The sequence below is a fragment of the Xyrauchen texanus genome, chromosome 34, assembly GCF_025860055.1.
Source record: "Xyrauchen texanus isolate HMW12.3.18 chromosome 34, RBS_HiC_50CHRs, whole genome shotgun sequence".
NCBI lineage: Eukaryota > Metazoa > Chordata > Actinopteri > Cypriniformes > Catostomidae > Xyrauchen > Xyrauchen texanus.
Window position 1 is genome coordinate 35,313,508 of NC_068309.1, and position 20,813 is coordinate 35,334,320.

General features: G+C 42.4%; 1 protein-coding gene across 2 annotated transcripts in view; it reads left to right on the forward strand.

Moving 5' to 3' along the window:
• dpysl3 (dihydropyrimidinase like 3) overlaps positions 1-20,813 on the forward strand; it is an 81,797-nt gene that overhangs the window by 56,588 nt on the left and 4,396 nt on the right. For both annotated transcript variants that reach the window (XM_052103790.1, XM_052103789.1), the window contains 5 exons: positions 3,286-3,442; positions 4,658-4,799; positions 6,331-6,501; positions 15,305-15,484; positions 18,421-18,577. In XM_052103790.1, the coding sequence (XP_051959750.1) occupies positions 3,286-3,442; positions 4,658-4,799; positions 6,331-6,501; positions 15,305-15,484; positions 18,421-18,577 (807 nt within the window). The remainder of the gene's footprint in view (positions 1-3,285; positions 3,443-4,657; positions 4,800-6,330; positions 6,502-15,304; positions 15,485-18,420; positions 18,578-20,813) is intronic.

The following is a 20,813-nucleotide window of genomic DNA, read 5'->3' on the forward strand; positions in this document are numbered from 1 at the left end:
TTTTATCCCCTTTTCTCCCAATTTGGAATGCCCAATTCCCACTACTTAGTAGGTCCTCGTGGTGGCACAGTTACTCACCTCAAACTGGGAGGCATTTTATCATGTGACTCGTTGTGCATGACACCGTGGAGACTCGCAGCATGCTCATGCTACTCTCCACAATCCATGCACAACTTACCACACGCCCCAATGAGAGTGAGAACCACTAATTATGACCAAGAGGAGGTTACCCCATGTGACTCTACCCTCCTTAGCAACTGGGCCAATTTGGTTGCTTAGGAGACCTGGCTGGAGTCACTTAGCACACCCTGGATTCGAACTCGTGACTCCAGGGGTGGTAGTCAGCATCAGTACTGAGCTACCCAGGCCCCAAATAGTGTGGAATGTTAAACACTTCAATCGCTCAGCGGTCGCTGCTTGCCCTATGTAACAGAAGGGGCGGAGTTAACTGGCCGCAACAAACGGAGAAAACAGCTGTAATTAATTGTGAATGTGGCAACTAGAAAAACTTCTGTGAAGACAAATGTGAGTTGAATGCTTTACCATGACCACACGCTGAGAACATGTACATAATTTGAGATATGACTGCTGGATTGAGTTGGGCTAACATGCTAAAACTAGCAGCAACACATTGCTTGGATTTAAAAAGTCACTTCCATCAGCCAAAAAATAGCAAATGCTTCTCTAGAAGACAGTTGAGTGCATAGTGTATAGTTGAAGTGCGCAGTATATAGTGCATAATTTGGGACACAGCTTTAGATTGAAGGAGGGACTTGTGTATAGACCAGCCCTGTGTAGAGACCAGAATATCAATGACCTGTTTACACCTGCTATTAAGATACATTTTGGGGCGAAAAGGATGAGCTAAACACAGAATTCGATGAGCTAATCGCAGAATTCAGTTATTTTTAGTTGAGTACTTTATCAACTGAGCTTCACGTGTGCATGGTTCTCTTCTCTGTCACTGCATGATGAGAACAGTGACAGGGTGGGAATTTTAAACAAATATAGTTTTGCGTTTTGTCAAAATAAGTTTTGCATGCACTTTCAATGTTTTGTGTTCTCTCGCAATACGTTTAGCATGCACTTGCAATAATTTTGTTACCTCGCAATACATTTCGAAATTGTAATTTTGTGGTTATTAGTGTTGTACTACAAATAACATGCTAAAACCATACTAACCACAAGATTAACCGTGGTTCCCCTTCTATCACTCACTCGACGTTGGGTCGATTGTAGTGACACAAGGGGTCTCTTCTGAGAGCCTCACGTACCTCTGAACTTGAACCTGAGAAAAAGGCCAATGTCAAGTTGGCAGACAGAATTTGCATGTTCTTACTGCGAGGACATGACCATGGCAACGTTGCGATCGCGCAACGTCCCAGCCGCCCCCGCGTCGCTCCTTCTTGCCACGGGATTGAGGACGACCCAGCTGGCGATGGAGGCAATTTGGGGATGGCAGCGGGCTTGGTTTTGCAGGGCGTAGCCCCATGAACCTCCCGCCCGCCGGCATCTGACGCCGTCCTAGGGCCAGCCCGCCCAGTTAGAGTCTGACGCACAGATGGCCGACATGCTTTCCTGGGCCGCTGTGAGCATGGGGTTGGACTGGAACCCTACATCCTCCCCCCAACCCTCACGGCTTGATGATTGGTACCTCGGCTCTGGGCGCCGCTCTCATCTCACACATCATGCCGCGCCGTCGCAGCGCAGGCTGCCCCCATCTGCTATCCGTGGGCGTCCCCCTGCGAAGAAACCACCGGCTGCTCCGCCTCAACCCAGGTCCAGCTCTCAGCACCAGCGTCGAGCGCCCCGCAGGTAGCTCCGTAAACGATCTCTCTCCCGCACAACCTTCCGCAGATGGCCTTTATCCCTCTTGGAGGCTTGATTAGCCTGATAAGGGACCGGGTGTGTAGAATCACACCCCTGGCGGACGGAACGCCCTGCCGCATTATTGGGGAACAGAAGGGGTCTCCCCCTCCCCTGGCAGCGGTACTCCCGGTCCAGGCGGTCGGCAGCGAGCCCCTCCCCACTTGCTGTCGGCTGTCTCCCCGCGTTGGCCTTTTCCCTCTCATTTAAATTTTACAGTGTTTTTTTTGGGGGGTACTACACTGATACAGGAAGTACCCCCCCCCTATTTAATTATTTCTGTTTCCCTCCCCTTGTCCCCTCCCTCGTCCAGGTAGACAGGGATGACCTGCCGGCAGATGGGGCAAAAGGCAAGCCCCTCCCCAGGGAAAGAGGGGGGGGGTGTACGTCATGCCGGGGGCTCCCCTGCCTGAGAGAACGAGGGAGGAATGTGGCAGGGCGGAGGGCGGGGCCGGGTCGTGATTCTACACACCCGGTCCCTTATCAGGCTAATCAAGCCTCTATACCCAGCCCGAATTATCTATTTAAAAAGATATTGCCCTACTAAGTGGCTCAGCTACTTTTTGCAGGTAGTGTAGTATAGCAAACTACTTTTTTAAAGCTAGTTTAACTATTGTTTCACTACTTGTCAATTTAAGTCAAATTGAAATTATGAGTAGTTTGTCAATGTGTTCACATGCATTTTGAAGTGGAAAATTCTCGAAACATTTTGGACCTTTTTTAACCTATCTTTAGGTTTTCAAACAGATTGCCCAAAACACATCTTAATAGACACTTAAGGGGGGGCTTTTTTACTTGAACCGAGAGCCCACTCTTGGCAACCACCCACAACAACCTAGCATTATGTCATACAAACACCACTCGTAGTTTCTTCAGATAATGTCAAAGTCTAGTTGTATTCTGCAAGCATGACATTCAAGAGCCCATCTGCCATATTTCAGAAGTTAATAAGAGCCTGTTGAGAGGCATACCAGGCCAGCATGGATGGACAGCCAAATAAGATAGAGTAGCAGAGGAAGATCAGTTGGTTCACAGGCTGGAACGGGCAGATTGGATTTCAATAATTTTCTTATCATTCGGGACCAACACATACTGTATGTAATGCCATTCAAAGAATGAAATATATCATATAGAGCTGTGTCCAAATTCACTTTTCATAGTGAACTATGTGACATTCATTATGTAGTGAATAGTGAAAGTAAACACGTTAATTCATAGATCATTAATAGATTGCCACTTATTTTGATTAGCTCTTTACTGATGGGTTCCTTGTGTGTTTACAATCCAATTTAACTTCACTGCTGAGCACATGCATTCAGTTGACATGAAACTCTTGCCAATGGGAACCCTTATAGGTCAGCATTCCCATGCTGTGTCCTTGAGTTCCAGCTGTTCTTCATAATGAGGCTTTGTTTCTAGGTAACGTGGTGTTTGGGGAGCCAATCACGGCCAGTTTGGGAACGGATGGGACTCATTATTGGAGCAAGAACTGGGCAAAGGCGGCATCTTTTGTGACATCACCACCCCTCAGTCCAGACCCAACCACTCCGGACTACCTGAGCACCCTGTTGGCCAGGTAAACACAAAACTACCACAACTTATGAGTTACAAGTTGTATTTAAAGTTAAATGTATCTGTTCCAGTTTCACCCAAACTGTGTTTTTTTAAATATTATAAATAATATCATTGGATAGTTATCTATAGGGATGGGTAAAAATATAAACTTTCTGATGCATCACAATCTTCATTTTAACAATCTCAATATTGATTCTCAAATCCTAAGATCGATCTTTTACTCGAACCCTCCACTACAATGAGTGGAAATCGCTCGTATTTGCAACCAAATTTCATGCTGTACTAAAATGTATATTTTTGGCAACTGGCTGGTAAATGTTTATATTTCACTTACCAGAAATTGTGTAGTATTGTGGTGGAGTATTCAGCAGCGAGATCCTTTCACTGCTGTTGAGAGTAAAAGTTGTTCCGTGTAATGTGTGTCCAAAGACAAGATCCACGCAACCCATTTGTCATGTAATAATGAATCTTTTAATACCCTTTCAGTGCTCTATAGTCAGTTGTTGATCAAAAGCAAGAAAAAATAAACATTACATTCAAATCAAACATAGCACAGATGAGATTAAGCCATTTGAGTATCTCTCGTTAGCATGCGCCATTTACAGAAATGACAGTTTTCTTAAAGAGATGGTGCCGTTTTTTTTGTACGTGCTCAACAAATCAATGGAAATACATGTAAATAGAACATATTATGCAATTAAACAATAAACATTTAACAAAAAATGATATATGCAACATAATATAATATTTATTGATTAAATTCTTAAAAGCTAAAATGTGACCAAAATGATGAAAAACAAAATTATTATTAAAATTAATATTTTCATATCGTACATAGTTAGAAGGTCCCCTGTAAACTTAACAGCATTAGCTGGGAGAGAATTTATTTCATATGTAAGCAAAAGGGACAATATAACTAAAATATACCTACATGAACTGGAATCGAATCGAGAGCTTGTGAATCAGAATCAAATCGAATCAGGAAATCTGTATCTATACCCAGCCCGAATTATCTATTTAAAAAGATATTGCCCTATTAAGTGGCTCAGCTACTTTTTGCAGGTAGTGTAGCTAACTACTTTTTAAAAGCTAGCTTAACTATTGTTTCACTACTTGTCAAGTCAATTTATGAGTAGTTTGTCAGCTGTAGTTACAAAGTACCTTCCGCATGTAGTTTTTTTCGAATGACCGCTATTATTCTGTGTGTCTCTGTCAGTGGCGATCTTTCAGTGACAGGCAGTGCTCACTGCACATTTAGTGTGGCTCAGAAAGCCATTGGGAAAGATGACTTCACTCAGATTCCTGAAGGAGTGAATGGAGTGGAGGAGAGGATGTCCATCATCTGGGACAAGGCTGTGGTGAGGATCATACTGGACAGATCTGACTCTAAAATCTGGTTGGATAAGTCCAATTTAAAAGCCGTTGTACATTAGCTGATATATATATACACTCACCTAAAGGATTATTAGGAACACCTGTTCAATTTCTCATTAATGCAATTATCTAATCAACCAATCACATGGCAGTTGCTTCAATGCATTTAGGGGTGTGGTCCTGGTCAAGACAATCTCCTGAACTCCAAACTGAATGTCAGAATGGGAAAGAAAGGTGATTTAAGCAATTTTGAGCGTGGCATGGTTGTTGGTGCCAGACGGGCTGGTCTGAGTATTTCACAATCTGCTCAGTTACTGGGATATTCACGCACAACCATTTCTAGGGTTTACAAAGAATGGTGTGAAAAGGGAAAAACATCCAGTATGCGGCAGTCCTGTGGGCTGAAAATGCCTTGTTGATGCTAGAGGTCAGAGGAGAATGGGCCGACTGATTCAAGCTGATAGAAGAGCAACTTTGCCTGAAATAACCACTCGTTACAACCGAGGTATGCAGCAAAGCATTTGTGAAGCCACAACACGCACAACCTTGAGGCAGATGGGCTACAACAGCAGAAGACCCCAACGGGTACCATTCATCTCCACTACAAATACGAAAAAGAGGCTACAATTTGCAAGAGCTCACCAAAATTGGACAGTTGAAGACTGGAAAAATGTTGCCTGGTCTGATGAGTCTCGATTTCTGTTGAGACATTCAGATGGTAGAGTCAGAATTTGGCGTAAACAGAATGAGAACTTGGATCCATCATGCCTTGTTACCACTGTGCAGGCTGGTGGTGGTGGTGTAATGGTGTGGGGGATGTTTTCTTGGCACACTTTAGGCCCCTTAGTGCCAATTGGGCATAGTTTAAATGCCACGGCCTACCTGAGCATTGTTTCTGACCATGTCCATCCCTTTATGGCCACCATGTACCCATCCTCTGATGGCTACTTCTAGCAGGATAATGCACCATGTCACAAAGCTCGAATCATTTCAAATTGGTTTCTTGAACATGACAATGAGTTCACTGTACTAAAATGGCCCCCACAGTCACCAGATCTCAACCCAATAGAGCATCTTTGGGATGTGGTGGAACGGGAGCTTCGTGCCCTGGATGTACATCCCACAAATCTACATCAACTGCAAGATGCTATCCTATCAATATGGGCCAACATTTCTAAAGAATGCTCTCAACACCTTGTTGAATCAATGCCACGTAGAATTAAGGCAGTTCTGAAGGTGAAAGGGGGTCAAACACAGTATTAGTATGGTGTTCCTAATAATCCTTTAGGTGAGTGTATATACACACACAGTGATGTTAGCTGTTCTGGAACTTCCGCCAGACTTGGTTGACATTGAATTAGAGTCAAGTCAATTCAAGTGTTTTTTGTGGACATGCCACATTTACTTTTTCATATGTCTGATGTTACTTAGCTCTATTGCAATTTAACCTAAGCTGAGCGTTTCAGTTCATTGTCAGTTGTGTCAAAGCCAAAGCCATGTTTTTCTTTTGTTCAGGCCACTGGTAAAATGGATGAGAACATGTTTGTAGCCGTGACGAGCACCAACGCTGCAAAGATCCTGAACCTGTACCCTCGTAAGGGCCGGATAGCAGTGGGATCAGACAGTGACCTGGTCATCTGGGACACAGATGCCATCCGGACCATTACTGCAAAAACACATCACTCTGTAAGAGCTCAGAGAGCTGCAGACAAACAAAGTCCAGTGTCACATTATACTTAACACTATATAATCATCTTTCAAAGGGAAATGGAAAAGGCTAGGCAGAGAGAGAGAGAGAGCTGTTCTGACTGGCTTCCACTGAGCGTTTAGTTCCTGTGAGAGGAAATAAAGTCTCTGTGGATGTTTGTAACTAATCAAACCATGCATGATTCAGCACTGAAGAACCTAATAGAGGCTCTTCATCTGATTTCCCTCATATATAAACTCCTCCAAAGTGGGGGAAGCTACTTCAAAATTGTACTTTGCCAAGACTACAAGCTACTTATAATTTAAAGCAGAAAAACTACTCTGCCCTGCACAGGCAAAATGCAGTAACTACACATTTTGTTAAAATTGATTTCCAACCGAAATCAGGTCTCTTAGATATGATCTGTCCTGTGACAGACAGAAGTGTTGATTTTTTTGTTTCAGTGTTAGCGTAGTTACTGCGTTTTTGCTTTGTAGGTCAGTACACTCACACTATTATTGAAGGTATTTAAGTAGGCAATATATTTTATATTAACAAAACAAATATCAGATTATGTCATTCATATTATAAACAGACTCAAAAACATTGAGCAGGGGTGGGGTTATGTTTTCCGATGCCCCAAGCAATTTATAAGCAAAATAAATAAAATAATAAATCTCCTTACTGCACATGGGAAAAATTGCCATTCCATGTACTGTTTAAAATGCAATTGTCTTAGTGTTCCATTGCCAGACAGCTATTTTAAGCAAACATCTCGTGACCTTTGAAGAGCAGGCACAACAATGCTACTATAAGATGGACCGCAATCTTGATGGTTTTTGGATGAATGGATCACATGACTGCCTCATATGACGACAACCCTTATGAAAATCGAGAGTTCATGGCAAACTTGCTGCAAATGTGCCACTGATAATTTTCACATGCAAATGAGCCTTGCGTTTGTTCATTGTTGCCAAAGGCTTGCCAGAGGTTCACCACTACTGGCGAAGAGCTGCAAACTTCTGCCAAACATTTGCGGCAAATCACATGCTTGTGTGCATGTGAATATAACGAGTGGCAAATTTGCAGCAAGTTTGCGGCTAGTTTCGATTTTTTAAGGGAAATACATAAATTGTTTTCAGATATCTTTGTTTTCCCTGTCCATACAACAATGGAAAGATGGCATTTTAAAATGTATCCACTTGGGGGAGTGTTTTCGAAAAGCTCAGTTTTTGCTGTCAAAAACCCCATATCACGGATGGCCAAAACATTAACGAGATGTTAATGTGTTTTCAAACGAAAACATATTAGTATTCCAAACAAACTAGAGTACAACCAAGTTGAAAACTATGTAACTGCAGCATTTCAATAAATTATTTCCTATGATAAAAAAGGCAAAATGTTGTACGGAAACATCTAATTAGAGATTGATGAAACGTAGGTATAGCTTGTTACTGGAAAAGCTACACTATTTTAAAAACTATTTACTGTCACACTACTGAAAAATGTAGTTAATGTTAGAACTCATGTATTATTTTAGCTGTAGCTAAAGTAGTTTAAAGCGTCATTTTTACAGTCATTTTAGGGTTTTTGGTTTGTTGACACTACATCGTCATGGTAACGAAGTTGTAAAATTGGCTATAATTTTACGCAAAGAAGTTTACTAAGATTTAGTAGATTGTTTCCACACTTAAATCATGGTAACACACATATTGTTTGTCTTGTGGCTATACTGTTGAAATGGTGAGTATTTTAATGTGTACAGATTGGCCCCCATCCACTTCCATTGTAAGAGCCTCACTGGAACCCAGATTTTTGCTAATCAATATTATGCCACAAATGCTGTCAATTGAGCTTAATTTGTATTAACCCGGAATATTATTTTAAGAAGAGGGGCAATCGCAATGATGGTGATCCATGAAATATCGTAATTTGTGTGAAATTCTGAGTTTGTCCTGATTCACAGATCCTGATGTAAATCTAAAGAAGCCCAAATCTCCAATAATCTTTTGAAAACTTTTTTTTAGGAAAGTTTTTTGGGACATTTCTAGGGCTGCTCCTGACCAAAGATTTTACTTGTCGACTAGTAGGTGTTCATTTAAGCCATTAGTCGACTAGTCGCACGCTTATGATATTAATTTAAAATACTTGAATGTATTTTGCATCAGAAAATGTTTTTCCAGTGCTGAAAAAGAATGTTATAAGTAACATTTCTAACACTGTTCTACATTACAGAGAAATACTAAACCGTAATAATGAGCCTTTAAAATATCAATTTTACAAGCGCACGCACGAAGCGAGTCGGAAAAAACAGCAAGAGAGTGTCTGAACATTTTGTTAATTTATAGAGAGAAATGCACTTTGGGTTGTGCCGACAGAAAATGATCTCGGGGATTGAAGATGGTCAGAGTGATCGCCAATAATTGATGCCTTTCACGATATCGTCGATGTCAAGACGATATTTGGCTCGTTTTCCCATTAATGTATACAATAATTATTATTATTATTAGGCTATTATTATGATCAAATTTATATTACAAATAAATTGCCTCACGGCACACAGACACGCACTTGAAGAAACACTTTATTATATTATTAAGAACAGATGACAGAACTGCCGTCTATGCGCATGTATGTTTGTACGGAGGCGTGCAGTCTCATGGAACATGCACATGTAAAAGGTTCTCACTCTTTCTTTGATTCTGTCTTCTGAAACTAGTTTTTTTTGCAAGAACAGTATCGTCTGTGAGAATGCTGCAAATGACCTCAGACATCTCAGTTCAGTTCACTTTATTTCCACAGAACAGTTTGTTGCGAACGCAACTCTGCAGCATACACATCCGTGATTAAAATTTAAAATAATACAAAAACACATTAATCTCAGACCATGACTTATATTTCAGTGATTACTATCATCATAATTGTTATTTTAACATTTATAATTGTTTTTATGTCTTCATTTGCGTAAGGAAATTTCTGCCTACATGTTTAGACGGATTCTTGCCTGACGGTAAATGGAAAGGTGTAGATATATATTATTCTTTTATCACTTCATTGTTAATAGCTTTTTCATTTCATTTGGAGTGCAATTTGAATTTAGATATGTATTTGATTTAAGTTTTAAATTTTTTAAATAAATGAATAACATTTTCAATGCAAAATCACTAAAGCTAGAATATTCACTGATCCCTCAGCCCAGGGGTTGACGATGTAATTGGATATTGCGATATATATATATAGATATGATGGATATGATGGTTCTCTCTCTCTCTCTCTCTCTCTCTCTCTCTCTCTCTCTCTCTCTCTCTCTCAGAGAGAGAGAGAGAGAGAGAACCATCATATCCTGCCGGAGATAGGAGGCAGGTGTGAGGAGCCTACCCCCTATGCAGGACGGGACTCAGCTGGTGGTGGTGGAGATAGCCGTGTTAGCATACTGAAACAGCAACGTGATTGTGAGCAGACTTATAAAGCAATGGCTTACATGTAATTGGCTAGGAGATACCTAGCTAATGGTGCGAGGATGTACAGCTACAAGTCTTCCCGCCAGAACTACACTGCGCTTACATTTACTGGAGGAATATGTCACAACGCACAGTGCATCACACCCTGCTGCGTATGGGGCTGCATAGCCGCAGTCTGGTCAGAGTGCCATGATAACCCCTGTCCACTGTCTAAAGCGCCCACAATTGGCACACCAGCATCAGAACTAGACCTTGGAGAAGTGGAAGAAAGTCACCTGGTCTGATGAGTCTTCTTGAGATTTTCTTTTACATAACATGGATGGCCGTGTACGTGTCCTCCATTTACTTGGGGAAGTGATAGCACCAGGATGTGGGAAGACGACAAGCCAATGGAGAGAGTGTGATGTTCTGGGCAATGTTCTGCAGGGAAACCATGGGTACGGCCATTCATGTGGATGTAAGTTTGACACGTGCCACCTATCTAAACATCGTTGCAGACCAGGTACACCCCTTCATGACAATGGTATACCCTGATGGCAGTGGCCTCTTTCAGCAGGATAGTGTGCCATTCCACACTGCCCATTTATATAATAATTTTTAATGGTTCAAGGTGTCCAATCCATGGCGGCTCCATCTCGCAACTTGCAGGACTTGAAGGATCTGCTGCTGATGTCTTGGTGCCAGATACCACAGGACACCTTCAGGTGTCTTGTAGAGTCCATGCCTTGGGGGGTCGTTGCTGTTTTGGCAGCATGCGGAGGACCAATAGCATATTAGGCAGGAGTTTCATTTCCATGATTTTTTTCAGACTTAGGAATTTTAACATTTTGATATTTTGACATTCCCAAGTTTTCCATGATCATGGTTACTCTGTGTAGAATATTAGTAGCAATTCAAGCAACCTTTGTTTTACTGAATGAGTAGAACACTCATATGTTGTCTGTGCTGACGGTAATAAAGAGGAAAGCTCTGTTTAGTTGCTAGTGGTCAATTCAACAACAGGAAACATTAGGCCACTTACAGGGGTGTTGTCTAAGTAGAGTGTGACATTAAACCCTGAGCAGACTTCTACATTTCCTGTATGGGGGGAGAATTATTTCCAAACCAGAGTTCTCAAACAATTACTTAAGACAAGTAATACGATAAGAGCAAAGACACAAACTGCAAAAATATATGTAAAATCAGCAATCATGTTGTGGGTCCCAAATTTTCTGTCAAATATTTCGAATCAGAACTACACAGAGAATAAAAATGTCCAACAAAGCTCATTTTAAGGGTTAGATCAGGTAGACAAAGCAATGTAGCGAGCGGTGCTGATTTCTCAATGAATCACTCTTTTGTCCAGAATGTGAAATGTTTGGATCACTGGGATTCAGATTCAGCAACTCCTGCACTTCCAAAATGACATCACATGTCCTTTTCAGTCATTCCCCAAGAGACCATTACACATCCAAACTTACATGGCTGCCATTGCCAATCACTGCAGACAAAATGGCTGATGTTTATTGATTGTTTACTCTCTGTTGCTCTGTATCCTTGGTTCCCATTCTCCTCAAAGTCAACTAAAACATGATTTCATCAGCTGCGAGTACGTATTAAGGTTGTGTCAATCTACATGAGCCAGAATTCTTGGCAGAAGTAGCGATCATGTCATTTCCTGTTCACGAACACAAAGGATGGACGAGCGCCAAAGACTGTGGATCATTGCAAAACATCACAACATTTACTAGAGAACAACTGATTCGTGAGAAATAATACAAGAGGGGAGTATACTACAAAAGAGCAATATGTAATTTAAGAGGGGTTGAGAAATAGAAAGAGAAAAGGATGTTTTGTCATTGCTGTATCCAGCTGTTTTAATGAGAGTAAATAAAGTACTCTCTCTCTCCCTGTCTTCTACACATGATCTTTATTAGTGTGAAATATCTCACTATTTTTCTCCTCTTTGTGCAGCAAGCAATAAATACTGAAACTGACCTGTGAGATAACTTAAAAGTCAGCATGAAATCAAAAGTTCCCTCATTTTTTTACTTAGAAAATTGGCTTGCATGATTCATCAGTGAACACAACAAGTCGATTTAATCAGATTTGAAGTCCTGCCCTACTTTATATCTAGGGCTGTCATTCAATTTAAAATTTGTATCAAATTAATTTCAGGACATGCCACATAATAATGTATGTATAATGTGCATAATAATTCAATTAATTAAAAATATGATGCAATTCAAGTATATTTAGATTGAAATATATAGCATTATTTGACGATACAAAATCAATCAGTGTCATTTATTTCTATGGCACATTTATGAACAACACATGTTGACCAAAGCGCTTTACATAATCGGAATCAAAAACACATGAAATGATTCAAAAACGGCATGCACATTCATAAATATTCATACATAAAATGCTATAGTAAATATAGTTACACACACTAGGCACAGTCATAGGCAAGTTAGAAAGATGAGTCATCAACTGTTGTACAGGATCTGACATTGAGAGGCACATTTTTCCAAAGGTAAGGAGCCATTACAGAGAAGGCACAATGCCCTTTAGTTTTTAGAGGGGACTTAGAGATGGTTAAAAGAAGACTCTGAGATTACATTAGAGGTCTAGAAGACTGATATTCCTGAAAGACTTCAGCGATGTAAGAAGGTGCCAAACCATGCAGAACCTTAAAGACAAATCATACAAACTTATATTAAATTCTAAAGTTAACTGGTAGCCAATGGAGAGATGCCATCAGAGGTGAAATACTAACTGGCAGCAGCATTTTGAACTAATTGCAGATGTGACGAAGCATGTGTAATACATTAATACAATGAGTTACAGTAATCCAGTGGGGAGGAAATGAAAGCATGTACAGTGAGGAAAATAAGTATTTGAACACCCTGCTATTTTGCAAGTTCTCCCACTTAGAAAACATGGAGGGGTCTAAAATTGTCATCGTAGGTGCATGTCCACTGTGAGAGACATAATCTAAAAAAAAAAATCCAGAAATCACAATGTATGATTTTTTAACTATTTATTTGTATGATACAGCTGCAAATAAGTATTTGAACACCTGTCTATCAGCTAGAATTCTGACCCTCAAAGACCTGTTGGTCTGCCTTTAAAATGTCCACCTCCACTCCATTTATTATCCTAAATTAGATGCACCTATTTGAGGTCATTAGGTGCATAAAGACACCTGTCCACCCCATACAATCAGTAAGAATCCAACTACTAACATGACCAAGACCAAAGAGCTGTCCAAAGACACTAGAGACAAAATTGTACACCTCCACAAGGCTGGAAAGGGCTACGGGAAATTGCCAAGCAGCTTGGTGAAAAAAGGTCCACTGTTGGAGCAATCATTAGAAAATGGAAGAAGCTAAACATGACTGTCAATCTCCCTCGGACTGGGGCTCCATGCAAGATCTCACCTCGTGTGGTCTCAATGATCCTAAGAAAGGTGAGAAATCAGCCCAGAACTACAGGGGAGGAGCTGGTCAATGACCTGAAAAGAGCTGGGACCACCGTTTCCAAGGTTACTGTTGGTAATACACTAAGACGTCATGGTTTGAAATCATGCATGGCAAGGAAGGTTCCCCTGCTTAAACCAGCACATGTCAAGGCCCGTCTTAAGTTTGCCAATGACCATTTGGATGATCCAGAGGAGTCATGGGAGAAAGTCATGTGGTCAGATGAGACCAAAATAGAACTTTTTGGTCATAATTCCACTAACCGTGTTTGGAGGAAGAAGAATGATGAGTACCATCCCAAGAACACCATCCCTACTGTGAAGCATGGGGGTGGTAGCATCATGCTTTGGGGGTGTTTTTTTAGTTTAGAACTCATGGAAGATCTCTTGTCCAATCAGATTTGAGGAAGAGAACTAACTGTTGTATATATATATATATATATATATATATATATATATATATATATATATATATAATGTACAACAGTTAGTTCTTTTCCTCAAATCTGATTGGACAAGAGATCTTCCATGAGTTCTGATGTCTCATGTTTCATTCTGCTTGTGTTCACGGCGTTCTAAACTAAAGTGTAAGAGCAGCGCAGATGTGTAAATGAGCTCTAGGTTTGTCTCTTTTCAATTATCCCTGTGTCATTAAAGATGTTACCCAGCAGGTGGTGACAAAAGACCATTTTTGTGTGTCATGAGCTAGATGAACTGACATTTATTTGAGTCAGAGCTGCCAGTCAGCGAGCGGTTTCTTTGAAGTCATCGGCAATTGCCTCTCACTCCATTATCATTCAGATTACTACTAGACTACAGATGGGAAATACAGTTAAACTAACAGCTTCAGCATAAAGGCCGATCACAGCTAAATCACACATACTCAAGGTGCTTACTTACCAGAGTTTCTGTGTTGGGAGCAAAACGCAGATGTAAACATTCAACATGGTGGAGAAGAGAACGAACTGGCTACTGCAAAATACTCAGGGGGGACCCTGCTCAAACTGCAATTTTTTTACACAGAGAAAATAGGATGTATTTGACCAAAATTACATTATCGTTACGTAATTACGTTAGCAAGCTGACTAACACTAAACACGAGGAACAGCTATAGCTTTACTGTTCATCTCTGCTTGTGAGGCGCGACAGACACAGGTAATAACACACACTCAATCGCTCTCTCTCGCTTTCTCAAACACTCACACACATCCTTATTTCTCCAATAACTTGTTAGAAACAGTCCAAGCCCGCTGTCCCATTCTGCATTTCGCGGCGCCGTTTTGTGGTCCGTCCTGCATAATGCAGCGGCTCATTTTAGCTTATCGCGGCCCATTTCGCGGTCCACCAACCGGCCCGCTCGGTTCTCCCAATGGCCAGTCCGCCCCTGATCGTCCCCAAAGTGCGTCGGCCAACCGGGAAAATGCACGGTATGCCAGATTACCAGTCCATCCCTGCCGACTGCTCCCGTTCTTACAACCCCAAGTTTTCCACACAGGGCAAAAGCCATACAAATAGACAATAAGTGTACACAAATAACGTTTTATTTTTCCTCAGCACTTAAAGTGACCATTTTCCAGTCCCATTTTTAATTCCTACATTGATAATTGTTGATCTTGTTGATCAATAGGCTATATCTCATTTGTTTTAAAAAGCTATGGCCAGTTTGCCCAACAATAATGTTACTGCGACCATCCTATGAATGCCTCTTAGCAACCAACAGTACAGAGACTAGCCATCTCAAGCGATAAAATCGCAGACAGTTAGGGTTTGTGTTTTGAACCCAGAATAGGGTTCGGAACCAGACCTAGCATCACCCAAAATACAATAAAAGCTCTCAAACGTCATCCCTGTAATCGTGATGTTGTTGTGTTCCTCTAGGTGGCAGAGTATAATGTGTTTGAGGGCATGGAGCTGAGAGGAGCACCCCTGCTGGTCATCTGTCAGGGGAAGGTCGTTCTGGAAGATGGAAACCTGCATGTAACCTCTGGCACTGGACACTTCATTCCCTGCTCTCCATTCCCTGACTACGCTTACAAACGCATCAAAGCCAGGAAACAGGTAAAGCTCAGTCTAGAACAGTGTTTCCTAAACCCTTTATTTGCCATAAGTAAAACCATACTTCACCATCAGACAGAGGAAAGCAGTCAAGGTGTAGTTCACCCAAAAAAGACAATATTCTCATGATTTACTCACCCCTACGTCATCTCAAACTCGTATAACTTTCTTTTGCAGAAACAAAAAATGTCACGGTCTATAAAGCACATAAAGGCAGCATAAAAGTAATCCATACGACTTGAGTGGTTTAATCCATGTCTTCTGAAACTTTACGATAGGTTTGGGTGGGAAAGAGACCAGAATGTAATTCCTTATTCACTATAAATCTTGACATCTGCAGTCTTCTTGGCTCTATCATGAGAAAAGCTCATTCACACACTTCCCTGTGCTTGACACATGAGCAGAGTGCTGTACACAAACCAGACAAAGTTTTTTCAGGTTTGCGGTTTTCACGCCCATTTAGGCTATTTTGAAAATGAAGACACAGGTTCAAATATTTGCGAAATGTTTAAAACGTACCTCGTTTGCTAGAAAGTTTGATGATTAAACCATTAAAAAATGACAATGCAACATCCTGGCAACCTGGATGCAGTGTCAAAGCATCACCATCTTGAAACCTGCACTGTGTTCCAATTGGGCTGGATGTCAAGATTTATAGTCAGTGAGGACTTACATTTTAAATAGTTTTTCACCTAAAACCAGGGTAAGAAATGAAGGGGGGCTTGGGGCAAAAATGCCCTAAAAATGTGGGTTTGGGGGAAATGCCCAGTTTCTATTTTTTTATTTATGCCATCTGATGTAGTTCTTTAAATGATACATCAAGAGCAGCAATATACATAATCACATACAAAATGATTTGAATAAAAGAATGACAGTGAACTTTATATGTTTAGAAAAATGCCTTTATAAACATAAAAATGCCCCTGAAAATTCAATCCAGTGGGCAATTATGGCACCTTAATGGAAAAGTTCATTTCTGACTCTGCCCAAAACCAATCATATCACTTCAGAAGACATGGATTAAACCACTCAAGTCATATGGATTACTTTTATGCTACCTTTATGTCCTTTTTGGAGCGTGAACGTGAAAGGACCCCATTGACTTTCATTGTATACAAAAACACCTCATATATTCTTCAAAATATCTTCATTTGTGTTCTGCAGAAGAAAGAAAGTCATCCAAGTTTAAGACAACATAAGGGTGAGTCAATGATGAGGGAATATATCAGTCAAGTCATTTTGCTTCTCAAGTAAATGAGAATACTAGTGTGCAAATTATGAAGGCTATATCTATGACACCAACAAGTATGTCCTCAGACTGTGTTGATGTTCACCTCGATAACTTTAACCAAAAGTTAAAAATGCTATTGATGGCATTGTGCCTGTGAAGGTCAGGAAGATTACTGGCAGATTACTGGAATTACTCATGCTCTCAATATGGAACTAGGTATAGCTAGGCAGAATTTCTTCTCAAACATTATAAACAGCAATATAAACACCTGCACTCTTTTTGCTACTGTAGAGAGACTAACTAACCCCCCAAACACAGGTTTCCTATTAAATACTCTATGACAGCAAATGCAGTGAGTGTACATCATTTTTCATGAAGAATATCAATGATATTAGAATGGTGATCAGGTCGTCAACTCATCATGTTGCGCTGAGGTTAGACAGCACCCACCAAAAAAACTTCAGAAATTAGTTACTATGTCTGAATTTGAGGCAACTGTAGGCAAAACCCTGGTACAAATAGTACAGTATCTTAAAATGTCAACCTGCTGTCTTGACACACTCCCCACATCATTTTTCAAAAATGTGTTTAACTGTCTGGAAAAAGATCTGTTAGAAATGGTCAATGCCGTTTCCCAAATCCCTGAAAACCGCTGTTGTCCAGCCCTTTCTAAAAAAGAGCAATCTGGATAACTCTATATTAAACAACTACAGACCAATCTCAAATCTTCCTTTCATAGGCAAGATCATTGAAAAGGTTGTTTTCCATCAGCTGAACAAATTCTTAAACTCAAATGTCTACTTGGACCATTTCCAGTCTGGTTTCTGACCGCATCACAGCACAGAGACTCATAAAGACACTTAATGATATTCAGCTAAACACTGATTCAGGCAAACTATCAGTGCTGGTATCACTAGATCTCAGAGCTGCCTTTGACACTGTTGACCACAATATTCTCCTAGACAGATTGGAAAATTGGGTAGAGCTCTCTGGGATGGTCCTTAGATGGTTCAGGTCATATCTAGATGGGAGGGGTTACTATGTGAACATAGGCAACTATGAATCTGAGTGGACATCCATGACGTGTGGAGTCCCACAAGGCTCAATTCTTGGACTGCTCCTGTTCAACTTGTATATGCTTTTTTGCAGTGAGCACCCGATGTAACCTGCCTTTCCCAGCTCAAATTTAATTTTTTTTAATAACTATGTTACATTTAAACAATTTTTAATTGCAATGTAGCATTTATCAGTAAATGACTCCATTCATCTTATTGAATTTTTCATGTTGTTTCAGTCATTTTTTTTCTTAAATGTGGTCCAGTTGATAGATTACACTTCAATGAACTCAAGAAGATGGTTTGAGTTAAAGAACAAGCCTTTCACTTTTATTTGGTTTTGTGCACAGTTTCTGTTTTCAAAACCAGCAAAGGGCTTCTATTGTGTCTTTCTTATAGAGTAGATATTTCAACATGATAAACCTCCTCAACTATTCTATCTGCAAAATATGGAACCAATTTCCATTCGAGAACATGAAACTTACTGTTATTTACACATAGTTCCCCAAAACAACCCACATGAGGATAAACATATCCACCAATCATTTTCAGCCAATCTCTCTCTCTCTCTCCACAAATCTGTAACCCATTTTGCAATGATCAGTGGTAAGGTCTAAAACAGCCTTCTTTGTTTGTTTTTCTCTCTTTTAAAGCTGGCTACACTGAAGGCTGTCCCCAGGGGCATGTACGATGGCCCTGTATCTGAATTTTCACCCATGCCAAGGGGAGGCACGCCCTCAGCCTCCACCCGAAACTCACCCACCAAAGTCCCTGTAAGGAACCTCCATCAGTCTGGGTTCACACTAGCAGGTAACCCTAGAAAATATTCTTGCAGCATATGTCTTATATTCATACAGCAATGAATAATGGCTTGAACCAAACCATTATCACTTTCACTTCATTTGTTACATATTCAGTTAAAGGTTAGTAACGTAATCTAAATACGTTGGATTACTTCTTCAGCAACCCAGTGGGCGAGTCTCTGCTTGGAGACAGCGTTCCCTTTCTGCTGTCCCCCAAAGCAGACGAAAGCTGCTTAGAGCATCTGGTGCTCTGTGTGCGGTCCAGATAAATACGTAAAGCACGTACTGGACACAGCAGTGAAAGGGCTGGGTCTGCCTCCTCCCGGGGCAGCGCTTGCAGGTTCACCACCTGATCCCTGAAGGGCGTGGTAGGAACCTTGGGCACATAGCCCGGTCGCGGTCTTAGGATCACGAAAGTATCTGCCGGACCGAACTCCAGGCAAGCGTCGCTAACAGAGAACGCATGCAGGTCCCCGACCCTCTTGATGGAAGCGAGCGCGATCAGCAGGGCAGTCTTGAGAGAGAGGGCCCTGAGTCCAACTGAGTCAAGCGGCTCGAAGGGGGGTCTCTGGAGTCCCATAAGGACGACCGAGAGATCCCAGGAGGGGAACAGGTTAGGCCGGGAGGGAGTTATCCTCCGGGCACCTTTTAGGAACCTGACAATTAAGTCGTGCTTACCAAGAGACTTGCCGTCTACCATGTCGTGGTGGGCCGCGATAGCGGTGACATACACCTTGAGGGTGGAGGGGGACAGCCTCCTCTCCAGCCTCTCCTGAAGAAACACGAGCACTAACCTAACTGCGCACTTCTGCAGGTCTTCGGCTCGGGAAGAACACCAGTCCGCGAACAGGCGCCACTTTAGAGCGTAGAGATGCCTGGTAGAGGGGGCTCTGGCTTGATTGATTGTATCTATGACGGTCGGTGGTAGGCTGGCTAGATCTTCCGCATCCCGTCCAAGGGCCAGACGTGGAGGTTCCAGAGGTCTGGGTGCGGGTGCCAGAGCGTGCCCCGTCCCTGAGAAAGAAGGTCCTTCCTTAGGGGAATTCGCCAGGGAGGGGCTGTCGTGAGGAGCGTTGAGGTCCGAAAACCAAGTCGGGTGGGCCAGTAAGGGGCTACCAGAATGACTTGCTCCTCGTCCTCCCTGACCTTGCATAGCACCTGTGCAAGAAGGCTCACTGGGGGAAATGCGTACTTGCGGCCAGCTGTGTGCCAACGCGTCTGCCCCGAGGAGAGCCTCTGTCCGGGCATACCAGAGCGGGCAGTGGGAGGTTTCTTGGGAGGCAAACAGGTCTACCTGAGCCTTGCCGAACCGGTCCCAAATCAGCTGGACCGACTGGGGGTGGAGCCTCCATTCTCCGCCAGGCAAGCTTTGTCTTGACAGCGCGTCCGCTATCACATTGAGGTTGCTGGGGATGTGAGTGGCGCGCAGTGACTTGAGTCGCTGCTGACTCCAAAGGAGGAGACGACGGGCGAGCTGTGACATGTGGAGGGAGCGCCTTGGCGGTTTATGTAGGCTACGACCGTGGTGCTGTCTGTCCTGACTAGGACATGTTTGTTCCGTATTAACGGGAGAAACTTCTGCAGGGCCAGGAAAACAGCCAGCAACTCTAGGCAGTTGATGTGCCAGCGCAGCGGGCCTTGGTTCCACCGGCCTGCGGCTGTGCGCCCGTTGCATACGGCGCCCCAACCCAATTTGGAGGCGTCAGTTGTGACCAGAACGCGTCGGGACACCTGCTGCAAGGGTACTCCTACCCTTAGAAAGCAGAGGTCTGTCCAGGGTTTGAAGGTTTGGCGGCAGGCAGAGGTAACTTTTACGTTGTGCGTGCCGCGGCACCATGCTCGACTCGGGACTCGAGTCCGGAGCCAGTGCTGAAGTGGTCTCATATGCATCAACCCCAGCGGCGCGGCTGCCGCGGAGGATGCCATATGCCCCAGGAGCTGTTGGAAACGTTTTAGCAGGACCACGGCGCCTGGCTTGAAGGAAGCGAGGCATTTCAGCACTGACTTAGCATGCTCGTTGGAGAGATGTGCTGTCATTGGGACTGAGTCTAACTCCTGACCGAGAAAAGAGATGCTCTGGACCAGGGAGAGCTTGCTCTTTTCCCAGTTGACCTGAAGCCCCAAACGGCTGAGGTGGCTGAGCACCTGGTCTCTGTGTGCGCATAGTAACTCTCGGGAGTGGGCCAGTATGAGCCAGTCGTCGAGGTAATTGAGTATGCGTATGCCGGCTTCTCGGAGCGGGG